The 21,394-nt window shown below is 42.4% G+C and overlaps 1 protein-coding gene and 1 long non-coding RNA gene across 2 annotated transcripts; one reads left to right on the top strand and one right to left on the bottom strand.

The window, feature by feature from the left end:
• Positions 1 to 245: 245 nt before the first annotated feature.
• On the bottom strand, positions 246 to 6,826 carry LOC125335387. Its single transcript, XR_007207435.1, has 3 exons — positions 6,760 to 6,826; positions 1,491 to 1,715; positions 246 to 593 (listed from the first exon to the last, which is right to left on the bottom strand). It is a non-coding gene; the product is annotated as an uncharacterized LOC125335387 (long non-coding RNA).
• A 114-nt stretch (positions 6,827 to 6,940) lies between these two features.
• YWHAH (tyrosine 3-monooxygenase/tryptophan 5-monooxygenase activation protein eta) lies at positions 6,941 to 14,168 on the top strand. Its single transcript, XM_048322959.1, has 3 exons — positions 6,941 to 7,030; positions 7,062 to 7,292; positions 12,746 to 14,168. Exons 2-3 carry the CDS (start codon positions 7,206 to 7,208, stop codon positions 13,400 to 13,402), a joined length of 744 nt encoding a protein of 247 aa, XP_048178916.1. The 5' UTR covers positions 6,941 to 7,030; positions 7,062 to 7,205; the 3' UTR covers positions 13,403 to 14,168.
• The last annotated feature ends 7,226 nt before the right edge of the window (positions 14,169 to 21,394 follow it).

Genomic DNA, 21,394 nt, shown 5'->3' on the forward strand with positions numbered 1-21,394 from the left:
CCGCCCGCCGCCGCCTCCCCGTTGGTCCGCGGCCGCTGGCAACAGCGACGGCTCTGTCCTGCCGCGCCCTGACTGGCTGCCGCCGCCCGCCCGGCCATAGCAACAGCGGGGCGCGCGCGGCGCCTGAGGGGGCGCGCGGGGCGGGGGCTGAGGCTGAGGCAGCGGCGGGACCCCTGAGGGGCGGGGGATGCACAGGGAGCGCCGCCACGGCCGCGCTTTGTGGAAACCCATTCTCTAGGCTCTGTCATCGTCGCTTCTGCGGCCTGCGGTGGAACGGAGACGGGACACGGTCAGGAACCAGGCAGGGACGCGGCTCCATGCGAAGGCAGCAGCCCCATAGCAAAATTCCCACTGAATCGTTCTGGGCTGCTGTCTGAGATCCCAAATAAGGTACTTTAGTTTTCATCCCTGCTGATATGACATGTCAGTACAATGACTATGATTTAGGCGGTCAGTGGTATATGATACATGTGGATGAAAGCCAGGGAGGTTCCACTTTCCTGCTGTTGAAGATGTATTGGAGTAAAGAGGAATGATGCCTCTCTTACAAAGAGGTGTATTTTCAGTTCCTTTCAAATACTTAGTTCTGTTCCCTGGGAGGGGAGATAAGATTAGATTAACATTGCCGGTATAGAAATTTTAGATACCTGTCATTCTAAATAGGTTCTATTGTAAAAAAGCAAGCCATGCTAGGGAATGCACAGATTTTGGCTTTGCATATAAGTGACCTTTGTTCTACCACCTTTAACAACACCAGTGTCCTAAGGCCTTGTAAGTTTTTTAAATAGTTCAAGAACGCAGTTGTTAGTTAGTTGTTAGTTAAAAAGAAGAGGCTCAATACAGCAAAATTCCTCAGGAGTGCTAGAACAAGTCTCTTTTCCAAACTTAGATATGAAAAAGGATTTTCAGCTAAAGCAGAATTAAAGCTTTTTCTCTTATACTTCATGAATTTCATTTCTGAATTTGTGCAGTTGTTCTCTGGAGGACAACTGAATTTTCTAGGTAATTTCCTGTAAATTTATCTTACACAATTCAAAGCTTGATATGCAAAATCAAGCAAATTAAAAGTATTGCCCTTTAAGAGATGTAAAGTCAGGTGGTTAAAGTACAGTGTATTCTGGCCCACTATTGCCCCATGTCATCTGGATACTGAACCTGCACAAAGCACCTTTGAGGAGCTAATTGCATTTGGACAGGAATTTGCAAGTGGTGCCTACAGGTGATCTCACAGGACTTGGCGAAGCTGGGTTACAGGAGGCTGAGCAGAATTCAGGGGTGGGCTGCTCTTCCCCATCCATGAGCCAGAACTGATGGGGTGCCTGGCCATGCAGTAGAGGAAGAGAACAAGTGAAACTCTGCTGAACGCCAGTGGTGCTTTAGGCCTTCTCTGCCTGTGCTGCTGGCTGGAGTTAGTCTTTCAAGGAGAGCCTAGTGGAGTTCTTTCCATTGTATTTACATTGGGGTAGCAGTTTGTTCAATTTGTGTCTTACCTCATTCTGGTTTCCTAGATGTGATTTGCGTCCCCACCATGTTCTGCTTTCCTTATCCTACCATCTGTAGCAAGCTCTGGATGTGTTTATGTTGTTCTTCCTTGGAGCTGTACTTGGAAGCACACTGAGCACGTGGCTGACCTGCCCTGAGCTGAATGTGCTGTACCTGCTGTTGTCATTCCTCCTCCTCGACATGGCATGGCCTAGCAAAGAAAGGAGCTTGCCCTAGATAGAAAAAAAACAAAGTTATTTTTATCCTAAAATGCATATAAGGGCCCAAAGAACAGAGCCTGTATGTATTAATTGGTCACAGAAAGGGGATGGAAATCTAGGAGCACTTTCAGAAGTTCCGTTACTTGGCTCTCCTGAGGTGAGAGGGACACTTTCCCAATAGGCAGCATCCATGTTTTCCAGCACTGCTGCTAGAGATAGCTTTTCTCTTGGCAGTTCAGCAGACAACCCTGAGCCTGGCAAGGTCAGAGGCTGAGGATGGTTCTACCCTGGAGGTATGGTGTGGAAATGGCTGTGTGGAGGACCTGCACAGCAGCTGCCGTGAAAACTTCCCTGAACTAATCCAGGAAATTGCTAGAGGGGACTGAGGACATGAGTAGCAGCTTTTTCTGCTTGCAGTCCCATTGGCAGTTCCGCTTGCTGTCACAGTCACTGGTGCATCCAACACCCGCTCAGGACAAATGCTGCGAGATACAGCTTCAAGGCAGTATTTTCAGGCAGTCTCTCATTCTGGATGCCTGGATTACCTTGCTTGGGGCCTCATTTTTAGAGGAAACGAGCTCTTTACGCAGTGACTCAAGTAGGGCACCCAGAATAAGAGGCCACTTTTGAAAATGTTGGCAAAGGCATTTTGTTTTATCTCTGCACTTCATTAGTCTTATCCCCAAAGTCTTTCATGTTATGTTCTACAGTGAAAGGTCATTGTTTCAGATCAATCATTTTCAGTGGGATTTAATCCCGTTCTAAGTCAAACTAATCCACTTTGGTAAAGGTTGAAGGGCAATAAAAATTCATTTGTTAAGACAGATCTGGTTTTATTTTTTTTAATGTGGCTGCTGATGCTGAGTCCTTAATTGTGTATGCTCAGCATGAGGTGTCTTCAGAGAGGTTCCAGAAATCATGGGCATCCAAATTCTGATCTTATCTGTAGGCTGCAAGCGCTCAGGACTTCTGGAAAAACCCTGAGATTTAGTCGGATTGAGTTATTTTGTATTCATATTGCTTTTTTACTTCCAGTATTTTCTTAACACAAGTTGTTTCTTCTTCCTCTTACCTGTAGAGCCTTTTTTCAAAATGGTACTCTGGTGGCAGCTGCTGATAAGCAGGCTTGTTCATGTTTTCCTGTTGAAGCTTGTGAATTCTGGTTTACTTTCCCTTCATTATATAAAGAGTAAAACTGCATTCTTCTGTCTGGGTAGGACTAGCCATAGTCTGAAGTAGCTCATGAGGAGTTAAAGCTGCTTTCAATTAGCTACTGTGTTCTCACCACTTAAAGGAACCCCCACAACTGAGCATGCTTGACAACCCCCTGTGCATATCCCTGAATCATTCTGGCAAGGAAAAACTGCCATAATCTTTTATTCAGACATAGTGCTGTTTCCTCACTGGACTCTGAAATGAGCAGGTGCTGGAAGATAGCACATTTTGCCAGAGGGTTCTGAGGGTTTATCAGCTTGTGTCTGCACAGGATTTTGAACATCCAAAAGGCTACTGTGTGTGAATGCCAAATGATATAAAATACACTGCAGTGATCCCAAATAGGCTTCGGGGTACAGACCTACCCTTTCTATGAGGGAGAAAGAGCTTTGCAGGTTTTGTACAAATCACTACCCTCCTTTTTTAAGGTTCTTCCCCTGCAGGGGAATAGATACACAACGTACTTCACCACAGTGTATGGCATGAACCCTGTTGCTGTTGTTGAGCAGCACTCGGGCAGTGTCATCTTTCTTCATTCCAGGATTTACCCTTGAGTTATGAGGGAGGTTCTGTGAGAGTGATTCAAGATTAATATGAAATTGAAATATGACAAAGAGTAGAGTATTTTCACACACTGTGGCAGCCTAGAGGCTTGTTGAACTGTGGTGTATGGTTTGGCTAGAAATATGTCTCTGAAATTACAGTCCCTTGTGGTTTGGGAAAGAATCATCACACTACAGCTACACCCACTGCTATCTCGTGCTCTGATCTTGTCATTGGTTACAACACTTATCCTCCTGATGCACACTTATCTCACTTTACTGGGGGAATGTGCTGCTAGAATTCTAACAATAAAAATTACAGATAGTCCTAAGCCTGTGGAAGAATCTGTCCTTACAGCACTATTTGAGCATCATGCCCCATGTAAGGGCCAGTCACAAGTATTTCCAAGATCAGATGTTCACAGACTCCATCTCTCTTTCTCTTCCACAGTTGTCTCTATTTCATTTGCTGTGATGTGGAAGCTGGTTAACCTTCCCCACCAGTGGGTGGTTTCTCTGTTCTCTGTTTTTCAGTATCTTGTCCCCAAGACTTTCATCATTTAGCAGCTCCCTAAATAAAACATTTCCTTGCTGCAGAAAGGAGAGGGAAGATCATTTGCTCCAGGGATCAGGAGGATGTTAGTGGCAGGGACTTTTTTGTAGAACTGCTGTAGTTCCATGAGTCTCAGAATACCACAAAATGTGTGTGCTCCCTCAGTGCTTCCAGGACAACAAAAGGGGAGGTCTTCCACCGTGGGGAAAGCCTGGGAATGGCACATGGTGGTTTCCTTGTGGTGTTGCCTCTTCACCAGTGTCCCTGCAGCTAAACATTAGCACTGGGGAAGACACCCTCTGAGACTGCTGTGGTGTCCCCAGTGCCCCTATGTGAGTGAGCACTGAACTGGAATGGCATTTCAGCAGGAAGCTATTTATGGAACATGGGTGCTGTCCAATAATCAGATATGCCTGTGGAGCAGAGCCATAGCCTTAGGTCACAGTGCAATTTTCAGTGCCATAAATTTCTCCATCTACAGATTCTTGCTGGGTGTGGTCACTTTGGGAACAATTCTGAGTCCTGCCTCATGAGAGCAGTATTCCTGAGCTTTGATGGGAATCACGGAGTGCTGCCTGGCATCCAAGCTCAGCAGGGGAACCACAGTCAGGCACTGTTTGCACCCGATTCGGCACTCTAATAAAAGGCCTGCTGATTTTTCCATTTCCTTTCCATTTTTATTTTAAGACATTGTGACTCATAAATATTGTAGTAGATTATAAAACTCATTGCATGAGCTCTAATTTCTGTTTATTTGTACCTCAGTAGATGTGTGGAGCCACTATTGAGGATGAAGATCCAGAGCGCTAGGCACTGTATGCGCAGGAGAATATAGGTACTCTCCTCCGGACCTTGGATGTGAAATGCAATCTCTTCCCTTTCTTTAGGTTACAGTCAGACTGTGGAAGTGCTGCACACAAGGTTGCCTTATTTTAGCACTTCTTCTTGCAACTGTTGAATTTAGATGTGTATCTGGTTTTAGAACAGTGAGGTTACACATGACCTCGTGGATTCAATGTTACAAAATTTTGAGATGCTTTAGACTGAGAAATAGCTCTTTTAAAGAAGCCTCAATTAAGGAAACCAAAGCATTTCACAAGAATGTTTGTGCACGTGTAGCTATATCTACATATATTTGGCAGATTAATGCAGATTGGTTCAGTGGGTGAATAACTCATTTTAAAAATACTTTGTAATCTGTTTCCCTGGGGAGTCTGAAGCTGCTGTACAAGACTAGAAAGCTTCTGCTAAACCCTGCATATTTTCAGAGCTGTTGGAATGTTTTGCAAACTGACTAATCTCTACTGAGAAATTACTACAACTGCAAAGGTTCCCAACTGAAGAGAACTGGTCAAGTAGGATTGGCCTGTCTCTCACTATTCTTGCCTAAGGGTCAGATACTTTAAAATCTCTATTTTTACATGGATTCATATCTTTTCAAAATCATATCCCTTCTGTCCTCAGCTAAACATTTATTCTAAGGTAAAATCAATACAAGTTTTACAATAATTATGATAATAAATTGAAATGATACTTGGGATCTATTCTGTTAAGGTTTTAGATGTCACTGCCGTCTCTTAGAGATAGTGAGAACAAAATCCCAGCAGGAAAAAGCCTCATTTGGCTTGCTGCTATGTGTGCACAGTGGTGTATGTGCTTCACACTACTGCAAAGAGCTGTTTCCAGAATGTTCTGCCAATCGGTTTTTAACTTGCTGGGTGTAATTTTTATCTTTCATGCCTTATTACATATAACTATCATTTATTCTTATTTGTCATATTTATTTATGTCCATTAAAAAGATAGCAATATTCATCTAATCCCTTTTAAAACCGCAGCATTTATTTTAAATGGCATTAGGGCTTAATGCACAAAAGCCAGCAGCATTAGAGTTAAGGCTAAAAACTTTTGTCTGACACAAGGGACTGGATTTACTCATTTGAGGTAGCACAAGAGTACTGAGGGTAGTGGGACAGCGTCCGGAGGAGTGAGAACAGCCTTGTCCGTGTTTCCGGGGTGTGCTAATGGACTTTCTTTCCTTGTCTTTGGGGGGCGAGGACAGATGTGAGCTTAAATTGCCACAGGTGCTCTGGTGCTGAACTGTCTGCTGGTGAGCAAACCTTCCACTCAGCTGTACAGCAGCTCCCCATACCTACCGCGGTGCAGGGATGTTTAAATGCTGGCCAGGGTTGAATAGGAAACTTAATCCATGGTTTATTGTAAGAGATGAGTAACGGGGCTCCCAGCGTGTCTGTGAATGCCAGCAGTAGTTTGTGGTTTGTGCAAGGTTCTCACCTTGAGATGATTTTTATGTAAGACTGGTACTCTGTCAATTTATGAAAGAGGAGCTTGACTATTACACATTAAAATACATGGTAAAATTGAATTTAGCTGCATCTGTTAGGCAAGGTAGTAGAATCGGTCCGTGGTACCACCCCCACGACTAGGGCTGTTTCAAGGCAGCCGGGATGCGAGATCCATTTATTTCCCCGAAAGAGGCACAACCGTGCCACTACTGCAAGACAACGCTGGCAGGCTGCGGCCGCACAAAGCAGCCATGGCGCTGGGCAGGGAGGCAGGCACACACGGACGCGGAGCGTGGTCACACCGAGCGCAGTCACACAGCCGTGACCCACCAGTGCCTCTGCCAAGGCCAGGCAGGGCGGGTGAGGCGGTGGCGGTGTCCAAACCCGTCTCGTCCCGTCCCGTCCCGTCCCGTCCCGCAGTGCCCGCACCCCCCCACCCACCTCCACCTTTGCAGCAGGAAAATGCAGCACTCTCAGCGCGCACGCGCGTCCCGCGGCCGGCGCCCCGCGATAGCTATTTATAGCAAGTGACGTCACCTAGAAATAGAGCGCGGGGGAGCGGCGCCCCCTCCCCTCCCCTGCAGCACCGCGGCTCCGCCCCCTCGTTGCCTTCCCGGCGCGCAGGCGCGGGCGGCGGCAGCAGCGCGAGGCTCCGAGCCGCACACGCCGCGGTCGGTCCGGGAGCGCGGCCGGCAGGCGAGGGAGCGGCGGCACAGCCCGGCACAGCCCGGCACAGCCCGGCACAGCCCGGCACAGCCCAGCGGGCGGCTCGGCTTACGGTCCCTGCTCCCGCCACCCGTGCGCGTCCAGCCGCACATCCCCGCCCGCCTTCCACTCTCTCTGAGGGGCGAGCAGAGCCCAGCCCGGCAGCCACCACGGAAGCGGCCATGGGGGACCGAGAGCAGCTGCTGCAGCGAGCCCGCCTGGCCGAGCAGGCGGAGAGATACGATGACATGGCCTCGGCCATGAAGTCGGTGAGTGGGGCCGGTAGTCTGGCGGCCGTGGGGCGTACTCGGAGAGGAGTGTGTAGGGGAATAGTAGCGGGGGAGGGAGGGAAAGGAAGTGCGGGCTGGTCCGAGGCGGGGTTGGGTCCGGGGAGGATGCGAGCCGCCGGGTCCCACCCGTCGCGGTGAAAAAAGGAGGGCGGGAGTAGGAGCCAGACCATCCCGCCGGGACACCTCGCCGCCGCGTGGGGCGGTGCCCAGTACTACCTGCCTTCGGCACAGATGAGACAAAGAGTAGCCGGTCCAAACCGGACCTAGCTCTCCCTTTAAAAATCTATTTCCTTCCCCCCTCATTCCTTCCGTTCCCTCGTAAGGGCTGTCTCGCAGCCCTCCCGCTCCCCGGCTGTCCCTGTCCCGGGGGTGTGGCTGTTCCCATGCCCTCCTCTCTGTCTCCCCACCGCGCCAATCGGGCTCGCAGTGCGGCCATTTGAATGCCGCCCGCCTCTCCTCGCGGCGGGAACGCTGTGCATTCCTTCTCTCCTAGAGATGGGGCCCATCCTCGCCCACCTCGCTTCCACCCCGATGGGGTGGTGGGTTTGTCCTTGGGGTGCGTCTCCCCTTCTGGGCACACGCCAGCGTTTGGGGGCGCTGGTCCGGTGGAATGGGCACTGCGGCGGGGGCTGTTTGGGGACACAGCAAAAGGAGCCCCTTCCTCTTCTAGACGTTTCTTTTATCTCGCCGTAAAAGACGCGAATAGAGGCCTCACTCACATCAGTGACTCAAAGACAGTAGCTGCATCCAGGTGTCAAAGCTACCCCCTGTTCCAGGAGCATTTCACGAGCTTTAACGTTGCCTTTTTGCCTCTTCTTTGTAGAGTAACAGTTTCTCAGTGCATTCCGTACCCTGTTGAACACTGACATATGTTTAAACAATGTTACATTTACAACTCTGCTTCTTTCAGAACCAACCAATGAAAATTATTTGTATTGATCTGCCTGTACTGATACGTAATAAAATTGGAGAATGATCAAACCTATTATGTCTAGTCCCTTTTTTGAAAACAAAGTATTCACACGATCCGAATGTTATGGGTAATGTTAATGCCGTTCGATGCTTAGCAGCATCTTTGCTGTTATCAGTTTACAACTGGTTTGTTCTTGCTGATCTGTCCTCTGAATACCAAAGACCCCAAGAGGAACTTTTTCCCGTGAGAGTGCTGCTGTTTGAAGGCACGAGATGATTTTAGTTTGAAAGAGCAGCTTCAAATGGAGTCCACATTTTTGTTGTAAGAATGTCTATGTCACCTCCCTTAAGTGAGGGCAGTAAAAAGACTCTAATTTTGCTGCTCTTGTTCGCTTTTGCTGTTACGTTGTAATAAATATTACGACCAGTCCAGTTTTAAAACAGTGATACTTCTGAGTATCTCAAACCAGAGCCACAAGATGTTAAAATAAGTTGTATTTTAATTATATCTCTAGAGTTCTTAATACCTATAATGTAATAGTAACAGCTCTGCTTTTGGATGGTAATTTTAAAAGATGAAATAGAGAAAGCACTAAAATGTGCTGCTCTAGAAGACAATTTCTAGCTGTTGTTAGTAGAAAGCTTTATATTTCTCTAAGAGCTGCAGACCTGCAGTGTATGTGTGGTTTCTGGGCACATGTGAAACCATGAGAACACAGTTGCTGTGCTTCAGGAAGTGTGTAAATAAAGTACTTACAACTAGTGTGTATGTCTAGTTGTTTGTAAACTGTTCTAATTACTATGCAAATTTTCATTCATCTGGAGCCATGGTATTCTCATCTGTAATGCCACTTCTGCTCGCAGATAAGTTGTGTGATTGGGAGTTTGAGAACACTTTGTAAGTGAGGGGAGTCTTGAAGCTTACAGAAACTTTAACTTTTAAAATACAAATGGCAATCTCAATTTAAAAGGCAACAGTTCCCTTATTTTGAGCTGTTCATATACTGTTGCATATCTGTAATGTTGCATCTGTTGGCTACTTGGCTTTCACAGGTGTTCACTCTAATACGGCAATTTCCAGAATGCTCTTTAGTGTTTGAGGTTGATTTTGTAGGTCTGAGCATAAGCTTCTGTGGAATGCTCTGAGGGCTGTCTGTCCTCACAGCTCATACTTCTGTTTCAGTGATTGGAAATAACTGAGAGATAATTAAGAGAGCTTTTTATCCGTATAGGTTAATATTGAAGTAATATTGCAATCCAGAGAACTTAGACTTCCTCCAAAAGGAATGAAATCAGTATTCTAACTCTAATTCTCCAGGATACATGGATTTGAAAAGTTTATTTAAATTTTTTCTTTTTTTAAATCTCTGAATGTAACACATCTGATGCTTTAAAAAGGTGCTATATGAAAGTAGTGTGCTTTCAGTGTAAACTGAATTCTGAACAATTAATTTCACTTTTGGATATTACTACACTTTACAATACAGAATATAGCCAACAGCCTGGTAGTTACTTCAGAAACATAAAGTAACAAATATTTGTTTTAGTGAAAGGGTATTTGCTTGATTTTTGATTCTGCCACTGAAGAAAAAAGTGTGACGGGGCTGCCATTTCATCTGTCAGCATAAAGCTGGAGAAACATTTATTTTTTATTCCCATCAATTCCTTCTTTAAAAAAAAAAAACCAGACCAAGTAGCAGTTGTAGATTAAATAAGGAATTTACTGCTCACTACAAATTTTTTGTTGCTGTAAATTTATTTTTCATAGAAGAACTCCAGTATTTTTGCTTGTAATGTGTAAACAGGAGAAGAAAAATAGTTTGATAGGTTTCGTTTACTTTTTCCCAGATGAAGTTATTTTAATAGAAAATACAGTCATATGTAAATGGCGTTCTTCCAAAGGGCATGGCGTTCCCATTGCATTAAATGCTGCTCCAGGATTTCAGCTATTTCAAATAAAGTTTACATGGTAGGTACAGAATTGTTTCTCAACACACTGGAGAAAGATGCTTTTGGTGTACATGTGAAAGGTTCTCAGTTGATGCAACAAATCAGCCTCCCGAGATTACAGGATTGAGTACCTTTGGTTTAGATAATTCCAGAAATCATGAAAAATGTATAAGCCCTTCATTTTTCAGACATTAATAATCCTAATATGTAGTGCTTAGGACCTCCATTGGTTTATGTTGCTTTTCCAATATAGCTACATAGTGGTAAAAAATAGTTTACTTTTTACAATTGGTAACATGAGTGATGTGAGATATAGAATTTTAAAATTAGACATATGAGAAATACTACATAGTGAAATAAATGTAAGTCTTGAACTAAAGTTTTTGAAACAAAATAGTTTGAGGTTCTAGTTTGTTATATAGGCTTTTATCTGTATATATAAATGGACTTAAGTTTGGGATGTTCTATATTTTTAGTACCTATCCCTGAGTGTCTGGTTTGGGGTTAGTGAAGGGTGTTTGTGTAGGAGAGGGGAATGAGTTGTCTTTAATGTAAGTAGTGCCCTCCCCTGCTGGGAGATGACTTCCTCATGGGGTTCTCTAGGGTAAATGTAGCTATAGAACCTCCAATGCTTGGTATATAGCTCTGAAACCACGTGATGCAAGAAATTGATCTGGTTTAAATTCATTAGTCTGGTTTCTATTTGTTCCAAAATTATGGACTGCGTAAGTTTCTATCAGGCAAGTTTTAATAATTAAACCTGACTTTATACTGGCTCAAGTACAGTCATTTTTGCAGCAGCTGGCTCAGAACTGGCTCTAGCTGTGAGTGATGTGCTCTGGCTGACAAAACAAGTATAATCACAGACAGTCAACTGACCTGGGTCAGGTTGTGGATCTGCTCTCCATTGTGGAACATTCACTTTGGGGTGTTTTCCATGTGGAAGGAGCTCAGCTTGATGTATGGCGTATGTGGGATCACACACAGAAGTAATTTCTGAGCTGATGGAGTACTGCCACGCTCATTAGCACGTGGAGTTCGGAATTTCCAGGGTTATAGTCAGGATTCCTTTTATATACTCCCAAATTTTGGTCACTAAACTGCAAAAGAACTGTTAATATCTTTATTAGAGAAGATGAGTTAGGTGAGTTGTAGTGGAGATTGTTGAGGAAAATATTGATTGGGAGCTATGATGAAGATTCTCAAAATGTCATTAGAGTTGATTCTTGTGCATTTCATCCTCTATAGGTTGCCTCTAATTCTATTAGGACAAGCAGAGCAGTGTCTTTTTGGAGTTCAGGTTCCTGAAGTGTGGAAAGGCATTTTGGAGATAAAAATAATTGACATAATATATTTTAAGAACAAAACCTAAATTTGGAAGTAAGCTCTCTGTTGCTCTAAGAGTTATAATTTGCATAAAGTATTTTTTTAGATCTGCAAATAAGCACATTTGTTAGACGGTTCACTGTCTATATACCAGCAGTCTCAGAATAGTGCAAATACTTGTGACTTGATTGTTTGTAGTATGTAAGTATTCGGTGCCTGTCAAGTAGTGTAAATGTGCACATTTTTAAAAAGAAATAGTTAATGATTTTAACAGTGTGTCTGAACAAGGATAAGTTTATTTTCACACCAAAGTACATATCCTTAGAATTCTAGTGCCTACTTTTAAAGCAATATGCTTGAGGTAGGGGAGGTACATTTTTCATCCTAATTCCTTTGAGTTTAATTTCATGCGTATAAGTTTTAAAAAGTAGAACAATTTCAAGTGACTGTGAGTCTAATAGCCTAAATTAAAACAAGTGAAATAGGCCTAAATATACAGTATTAGAAGTATTATTCTTCTATCTCAGCTTTTTGAAGGAGGAGTTCGAAGCTGTTCATGGCTTCGTTCCCGATTTGCTGTCCTATTTCTATGCAGTTTCATGTTCTATCCCTGGAATTTGTCTGCAGCCAGTTAGCAGAAATCAGGGTAACTTTTGTATTACACTGTATAATCGCTAACTACGTGTCTGAAAGATACTATGAAACACTAATTCAATTTGTACTGTGCAGAGCTTAACAGCTGCAGCGCTTCCATCTCTGCTGTTGAATGGAAGCAAGCAGCAGGGGAAAGAAATGCAAGAATTGCACCAGCTTCCAGTGTTGATGCTGTGTTCCAGATTCAAAAAACTGGTGTTCTAGGTACATTTAAATTCATCACTAAATGTGTAGTCTGTATCATTATAGTAGACTTCCTAAAAAAACTGAGCCTTCCTCTGTGATTGCTTCTCAATTACACAAACCTGACTCTTATTCAGTGAATATTCTTTGCAGTGGCTTCTAAATACCCCTTCTATTACAGCAGAACTGTGGGGATTTCACTGTTTTAAGTCCTGACTGCAGAACAGTTTTAAACTTTCAATGTTGCAAAGTTACTCCAGTCTAGAAGGAATTTTGGGGTGTAGAAGGAATTTCGGCATCTAGAAGAAATTTGGAATATTGCACTTCATGATGAAAGTATTGAAGGAAGTTTGCACACTCTTCTCTAAGACAAACCCTTTAAATTTGCTTTTTGTCTGTATTTCCAGGTAACTGAGCTGAATGAGCCCCTCTCAAATGAGGATAGAAACCTGCTGTCTGTAGCCTACAAGAATGTAGTTGGAGCTAGACGGTCCTCCTGGCGGGTCATCAGCAGCATAGAGCAGAAGACTATGGCAGATGGCAATGAGAAGAAGCTGGAGAAAGTTAAAGCCTATAGGGAGAAGATAGAAAAGGAGCTCGAGACAGTCTGCAATGATGTTTTGGCTCTCCTAGATAAATACTTGATCAAGAACTGCAATGACTTCCAGTATGAGAGCAAGGTCTTTTACCTGAAAATGAAGGGGGATTACTACCGCTATTTGGCAGAAGTTGCTGCTGGAGAGAAGAAGAACAGTGTTGTGGAAGCCTCAGAAGCTGCCTATAAAGAGGCTTTTGAAATCAGCAAAGAGCACATGCAGCCCACTCACCCAATTAGGCTTGGGCTGGCCCTCAATTTCTCAGTGTTCTACTATGAAATCCAGAATGCCCCTGAGCAGGCCTGCCTTTTAGCCAAACAAGCCTTTGATGATGCCATAGCAGAGCTGGACACACTAAATGAGGATTCCTACAAGGACTCCACTCTCATCATGCAGTTACTTCGAGATAACCTCACTCTGTGGACGAGTGATCAGCAGGATGAAGAAGCAGGAGAGGGCAATAATTAAAAAGCTTTCCTCTGATCCCTCTTTCATCCACTTGGCCATCCCCATCATCACCAATATTTCCTTGCCACAGTCACACTAAATATCTAGTGCTAAGCATATCTGTATTGTACAGCTGTTCAGATCTGCTGTCTACTTTATCAAGAAGCAGTTTCAGATGAGTCTTCATGGGCATTGATGGATTGATTGGTTTATTGGCCCTATTTATCTTAGTTGCACTTGAGCAGTGCAGAAGGAGGCATTTTTAGTTTGCCTGTTGATTGGAAAATATGGGAAGGAATAATGGAAAGTGATTGAGGATAACTAGATTCCAGTTAAATTTTTTCCATTTGAAATGAGCTGACAGTTCTGTTAAGCAGTACATTTTGTGCATGCAAAATAAATTAGCCACCCCAAATTTTTTTCAGTCAATGAAAACAGTTAAGCTGATGTGAAATGACAACTCTGTTCATCAGTTTACAATAAACTCTTTGAAATGTGAGGTTTTGGTAGCAATTTGGTTTTTTTGCCTCTAACTTGTGCACAGTTTCTTTAAATGCAGTGCATCTACCTAAGAGTTTTGATACTTGTAACCTTTTGCAGTTGTTTTGAAGAATCATGAATTTATTTTTTGTAAACTCTTTGGCTGTTTAGTTGTCTGTGTATTCTGACAACTCTATGTCAATATTTGCCCATGTTAAGATGGATGACTGGGAAGCCAGACTTCTAAATTAAATGTTTTGGAATTAAGTGAATAAAATAAAATGCTGCTTCAGGGATGTTATCTCTACATGAGCTGTCCTGTCTTTTGTTCAGAGCAGAAATAGAGTTATATAACACATCACTTACGGGTTAAAACATATTTAATCAAAAGTTTAATGAGAGGTTGACATATGCTAAACAACACAAAAACACAACATAGTATGCTGAAAGAAGAAAAACCCAAACCCACAAAACCTCAAAGCACCCACAGCGGGGGTCACCTCTGTTAAAGTGGAGTTTCCCAAGGTGGTATATTTAGTTGTTTGCTCAGTAGAAGAGTTGCTGAACAATTGTAAAGCCCACAACTTACATCAATGCAGAGACTTGTATTTGCTTCTGTCCACTGTAACTTTTAAGCTGTTTCTCTGAAGTGCTGATCACCAAATCAGCTTTACATGTGAATATCCCAGTAGCTATTTCATATTTACTTGCTTCAAACAGAGGCAATACTTGTTGCTAAAGACTGCCTTTCTCTATTTAGCTCACTTAAGTCTAGTCCACAAACTTAACACTGTTGTTTTTGTTTTCTCCCAGCAGTTAGTGTACATGTACGTTTATTGGTGCCGTACATACTTCTGTAATGGTATGTCCTAGAAGCAGGAAAAGTTAGCTGTATCCAGACTGCCACTGGCACCCAAGTTAGCTCAAGAATCATGTAAGTTCTCATTTATCAGAATTCTTATTCTTTAATTAGTGCAATAGTTATTACTAGTCTGAATTACCCACAACAACTGCTCTTACTTTTTAAAACAGGTGCACTAGTTCTTAAGTATATGGAGTTTTAGAATTTTTTAATGGTAGATTTGTGTGCATTTATGTATTCTATCATCTTAGAGATAATTCTAGCTTCATTATATCAGTAAAATTGACAATGATTGAAAGAGTAATGCAACATCTGAAAAAGATGAAAATACAGGTACACGCCTACCTACCTGCCCCTGTGTAACCAAGGTAAAACTTGGCCATAAGGTTGCCTTTTTACATTGAAACACTCTGGATGGTTAATAATTAATAATATTGGCAATCAGTAGGTTTATTTCCCTGTTGATAGAAGTACCTGTCTTTTTGTTACCTTTTTTAATTAATGTTTTTCTTAATTCAAAAGCCAAGGAGTCCTTTCTCATTTTAGTTACTGTCTTGTGCAGACCCTGTATCACAAAACTATGAGCATTATGTAGTTTGCAAGTGAGTCAGCAGGCCTGGCATCTGGACTGGGCAGCTGAAGGTTGGCTGTTGCCTTGGTGCATAGGATCCAAAGTGGAGACCAAAGGGTTTCTGCAGAATGATGCTGTGTAGCAGTGAATTAGATTCCCAGTATGAAAGCAGATACTTTTCCTGTGTTTTCCAGCTGTCAGTGAATGAGCCAATGACATGGTGAGCGTGTTTTTGTGGTTGTGTTTTGGTAGGAGTTAGTAGAGAGTTTTCTGTAGAGCAAGAAAAAAAATGCTCCAGTGCAATCCATATTCTTGTTTCCACTTCAGCAGCTTTTTCATTTCCTGGGCCCTAGGATTGCTAAATGCTTTTTTGTAATCCTTACTGTGATCTGGAGGAAACCAAAGCTGATGAATAGCACATGTTGTTTATTCCAATATTCTTCAGTAGATCACAGGATTCAGGTATTTTGGTACTGGTATTTCTCATAGGTGACTCCCAAGTCATGTCTTCTGCCTATCACTCTCTAAAAGAAATAAAATCCTAGGGTATGCCCAATTTATTGTTTGAAAACACCAGATATATTCACCAAAGGTGCTTAGTTGAAGTTCACAACATTTTTTGAAGCAGGGGTAATTCCATATGAAAGACTCAAAACTTTCCCCCCCTGCCCCCAGGAGGGTTTCTTTATGTCTCCTTGAAGGCATAAAAGATTGTTTGCTGCTCTTGACATGGTGAGGGTTTTCTTAGGGTCCATCTGAGCATTACTCTTGCCCAGAACCATACTTTTCGTGTCCTTCACAGGCAATCCTTGTTGACAGATTAAGTCACTCTGAGAGTGTTGATATAATATTAACAAGGCCTGTACATATCCTTGAATTTTTAGCAACCTGACAGCTGCTAACAGTAAAGCAGCATTTTCTGTAGTGTTAAAGGAACTTGAAAGCTATGGCACAGTCAGTCCTTAAATTAATTATGTGGTCTTTATAGGGACAGAGATGCTTTCAATCTATGTCCTAATCTGCTCAAATATGTTCAAGTTTTATAGAAATGGTTGTGTTCACCTCTCAGAGTACAAACACACCCACACCCTATTGAACCCACTGGAACAAAATGTGCCAATGCTATGGGACACTAAACTATGTACCAAGAGGCTGTTCTTCAGCATAAGCAATGGCACTGAGAATGTGAAGATTCTAGGGAAGCAGAAACCCTAAGAAGAGTGATGAGACTGGTTGTCCATATGGATAACACATATGAAAGGACCACAGCTCCTCTGGTAAGTAACAATTCACTCTTACTACTTTGGTCTCACTGTGAATTTGAACAGTTTTTCTACATTCCCTTTCCCTTGCTGTAACTTCTGGCTGTGGTTTTCCATCATTAATACTCACACTTGTGATCTACATCTGTAAGTTGGATGGACTGACTTCCAGAGCCGAATCTATTTCCAAAGGAGCATGAGGGTATTTCCTAACCTACTCTTGGGGCCTCTTCCAGCAGCTGCAATAGGCTGCTTTATAATAATCTAGAAAAAAATTATGTGAGTACACTTCAGGTTGAGGGAAATGAAGTCTTGGCTGTATTTTAAGTCATACAAGAGAATGACTTAATGATAATGGGAGTTAGAAGAGTGAAAACTGATGTCATTATACATTATAAAACATTTTCTGTCAGCATGGGACCAACTGGAAATCTTTCAATAAACCAGTTTGAGTTTAAGGACAGAGAGAAAACAGGAAAAATATTCCAGTGCTTTGGATCCTTGTGGTTTTTTAATTCTGTCCCCACCACATCTTTGAATTAATTTAACATAATTGATCAGGAAAAATTGGCTAAACCACTTCAACAACACGAGAAACCTATTTGGATAGGTCTTAGGTTCATTGAAGTAGCTCCTTGAAATCAGTGGCAGATTTTGAAGAATGTGAAGTTGATGATACACATAATTGACAGATGTTTAGATCTTGTTCTGAACAAGCCTAAAGTACTTGAAGTTCCATGGATGCAGATGGTTTAGTGTCTGAGCCTTAATGATTTCTGAGATAAAGGAAGATGTTTTCTGAATACTGAGTTCAGGGCAGGTGGATTTTTAGTTGGTGTTAGAAATTGAACCATCTGTTAGAAATAACAGTGTTTATTATGACTCTTTCCTATATGCCAATTGTGATCTAATATTGCATAACTATAAATGTAGTAGTACACTTATATATATAAATACATATACTTCAAGTATACACATTTCTTTTTTCTGAATCTTCAGTGGTACTAGTTGTCTTATATTTTAGTCTAAATGATTTTAACTAATGATTATGAACCAGCTTGGTCAGTCCCAACTCAAACATTATAGCCAGATGAATTATTTTCATTCAGTTGGGTTTTTATAAACCCCAGAGTGCACCAAAGCAAAGTACTGTGAGTACTTCAGCAGTGAATATATATTTTTTATGGAGGTGATCATTAAAAAATCGCTTATGTACAGCGATGTACTTAAATTAGTATGAGCTATTTTCAGATAATTTGAGAATGTGATCGATTCCACTTTAGGATTCAATCTAATAGTAGTTGAACTCTTCCATCTCTGAAGAATTAAGTGGTTTAACAACATGTCTAAGAGAAGAAACAGATCAAAACACTGTCCATATGACTTTCAGTGTTTTGCCAGTTATAAATATTAGATATAATAATTATTTATAAATTATAGTAAACATATATGTTGGGGCCCTCCCCCTGCCATGTGGTCCTGGGAGAGGGGCCCTGGGGGGGGAGGCATGGGGTTTTCCTAGCCCCTGGGCAGCCTCGTTCCCCATTGGGTGTTTTGTGTGTCCCTGCGCGGGCAAGGACCCTCGGTCCCAGGACTGTAGGAGTTCCTCGACAGAGCTCCGGCCATGCGGCTGGAGAAATAAACATCTCTGAAACATCTAGCAAGAATCTGTCCATATATATTTCTTTTCCACGGGCCTCGTTGTCTGATACGCGTGTTACAGTATCTGCACTGTAACACATCTATGTTATTAGAAATAGAAGCCAGTTATATTTGCAGTAATTGTCTATAAAATATGTGGCATTTAGAGAACTGCATCCTTGTTTGAGCATCTGAGGAATGTCCTTTATTCAGGGATTTCTCCAGCGGAGGCTACTGAAAGAGCAGGGATGGCAGTAAAGCGTTGATTCCTTTCCCAAGTACGTAAGGCACATTGGAAGGAAGCAGGAGTTGTAGGGGGTTGGCAGGAGAAGCATTTTACTAACGTGCTTTGTGGCTGTTGTTGTGCCCTCACAGCACAAAAGGACATCTGACTCTTGCAGAGGGCAGAGAAGTAGAGGGATGACAGTGATTAACTGGTTTCCCTGCTGAGTAAAATGGATCATATTCTCTCTCTGCAAAGAGAAACTTGTGCTTGTCCATGTTTACTTTGTTTTGACTCCCAGCAAAAAGCCAGATCCCGGGTGGTTATTTGTTTTTGAAGTACAACCCAGTTACTCCAGTGACACACCTGCCCAGGGTGTGGGGCCTTAAAGCACCACCCAGAGGGATGCAAGGTGTGGGCACCATGCTGGGGCAGCCTGGCCACCATCTGTAGTGGTTTCCTGTCTCCATGGCAGCCAGAGGCATCCTGGAGCAATCATCTCTGTTCCTGTGACTGCATCCCAGATCCAGAGCAGGGAGCAGAAGGCCAGGCCTGCGTTTGGCAGGAAATGGCCCAGGTCGCTCCAAGTGTTTGTTGGCTGGCCATCTGTGGGGTGAGCGAAATTCCAGCATGTCTTTAAAGGGCAGGAACATCTCCTCTGTTCTCTTGTGCCACCTCAAGCTGTGTAAGGACTGCTATTTTCCTCTTCTGAAACAAGTTCTATTGAGCCTGTCTGGGCTGTAAAATGGTATGGAAGGATTGGGAAGTTAAGACTTTTCCTGTCATCGTTATCATCAGAGCCCAACATTGCTAAGAGATGAACATGCTTTGGTACCACTGCTGAGTCATTCTCTGGGTTTCCACAGCTGACACTTCCTCACTTTGAGATTGGCCATGAGCCTAGGCTAAAAAGGGTCAGAATTAACTATTATTTTTAGGTTAGTGAAGCCCAGCTTTAGCTGAGCTTATTAGCCCAGTGTTAATTGTGTTTAAGACAATTGCTTTAAATTGTTACTAAACACATTATGTGTTGTTAATTCTGCCATAAAGATTATGCTGAGTCCTTGGATTAGGAACTGATTAAGAACCACTAATGTGCCAGATCTCTGGATAAGCTATAATGAATTATTCATCCTGTTATCCCAGTGCAATCACAATAATGTCTTGGTGCTAATTAGCAGGTGGATAGGCTGACACAAAGTTAGGAATACCCAGGAGATATTTTATTCAACCTATATTCTAATTCCTGATGATAAATATATTTTCTGGCCTTATAATTTATTTCTTACTCAATGTAAACAAGTCTTATTTTTCTTTCTATTATTTCAACTTTCGTTTTTAAAAATCAATTACTTTTTTAGGGCTAACTGGCCTGAGAGCTGAAGCTTTTAGCAGCTTCTGGGACAGCTGTGTGCCAGTTTTACTATTATTCCTCACTGTAATACTTTGTCCATTTTGGTGAGCTGCATGTTACCATTTCTTTTATTATGTGTGATCTTTATTGTCTTGTACCAATCAGAGCAGAATTTGTCTTATTTTTAATTCATCTATAACTTGTATGTTCACTTGTAAAGCATGGAACTTATTGTGGTAATGAATTAGATATTTGTGCATATTAATCTTTATTACTTAAGGCAACACAATTTATAATAGATTTTGGTTTTGCTTGGCCATTAGTAATTACTCTATTTTTTCCTCTTTCTCCCTTGTAAGTAAATTCTCAGCATTTCATTTTGTTTTACTTTATGTTTGCATATATCACTGTTCATCAAAGGGATTTATCAGAAGTCAAACTAAAGGACTTTATCTTTCATTTTGCCACAATTTCTTAAAGATTCCTAGTTTTTGAAATAAGAATGCAGCCTGAAGCATAGCTTAAGGCAGATGTTTCAGTCTCACAGCTCAGCCTGAAAAAACCCAACCCACAAACCAAAACAGTCCTCACCACCTATTTCCCACTTGATTTCTTCTCTAGGAGTCATTTCCCTTCATTTTTTGCTGACCCTGCTGAGATATCCTTCCACTCCTCTGCAGAAATACATTCTGATAACTCCATGAAGATGTAACTGGTTGATGAGACCTGTTGATTGTCTGAGAATGCCCAGCTTAGCCTGATTTTTGTGTGAGATGTGCAGCTGGCTGCTCCATGAATATCTTTTGATTTAGGGAGGAATTGTACGAGGACAGAAGAATAACTTGGGGAAACCGCTGCTGGCCTTCTTTGTGTCTGTCTCTGGTGTTTGTGTTTCTGCTCATCAGCAGCGTGAAATATTTATTCTCCCTTTCCTCTCCTCCTCCTCCCCTTTTCCTGTTTCTCTCCCTCAGCCACCACATCCTTGCTAGTGCTGCCTATCTCTGAGAATTTTCTTCCCTCTCTCAGTTCCCACTCTGCTGTGTGTGATTAAGCACATGGAAAATTTCCAGCCTAATGACTGCAGGGTTTTGCAATGAAACCCCTTGGAGATTTACTGAGTGGGCTGCTCTGAAGGAGTTGGACTTATGAGCCCTAATGCCTGCCTTTGTAGGGACTTGGAAAGTGCTTGGCATATTAAACGTGTTGTTGCTACCTGAGCAACAGCAACAATCTGCATGAGGTCTTGAGGTACAAAAATGTTTCCTTGTGATGAACCGTACAAAGTCCTTCATATAGAAATCTGCTCTTTTCCTTTGTGTTGAACTGTACAGACAGCTGAACTGATGGGCACTGCTGCCAGTGACTTGTGAGAGTCTGTGGGTTAGTCTGAGACAAATATCTCATCTGCAGCCATGCTCAAATTAGGTTTCTAAATTTCACATTATTTGAATTTTGGGTCTGAATAGACCAGTTGAAGTTCATCTTCAACTGTAAAAAACAAGTCACTTTTAGTAGAAGATGTCACAGCTGCAACCCTACATTGCTGAACTGCAATGTTTAAAATCACAATCCCTAGATCTGATTCTACATTAACTCCATCTGAAAAGAGTGGTGGGGGGC

The sequence above is a fragment of the Corvus hawaiiensis genome, chromosome 18 (genome assembly GCF_020740725.1).
Source record: "Corvus hawaiiensis isolate bCorHaw1 chromosome 18, bCorHaw1.pri.cur, whole genome shotgun sequence".
NCBI lineage: Eukaryota > Metazoa > Chordata > Aves > Passeriformes > Corvidae > Corvus > Corvus hawaiiensis.

What these genes read in the sequence shown, in the direction of transcription:
- YWHAH (XM_048322959.1), top strand. Translation starts at nt 7,206, where the DNA reads ATGGGGGACCGAGAGCAGCTGCTGCAGCGAGCCCGCCTGGCCGAGCAG. An exon ending in TGGCCTCGGCCATGAAGTCG is followed by an intron (nt 7,293 to 12,745) that starts GTGAGTGGGGCC and finishes CTGTATTTCCAG; the next exon opens with GTAACTGAGCTGAATGAGCC.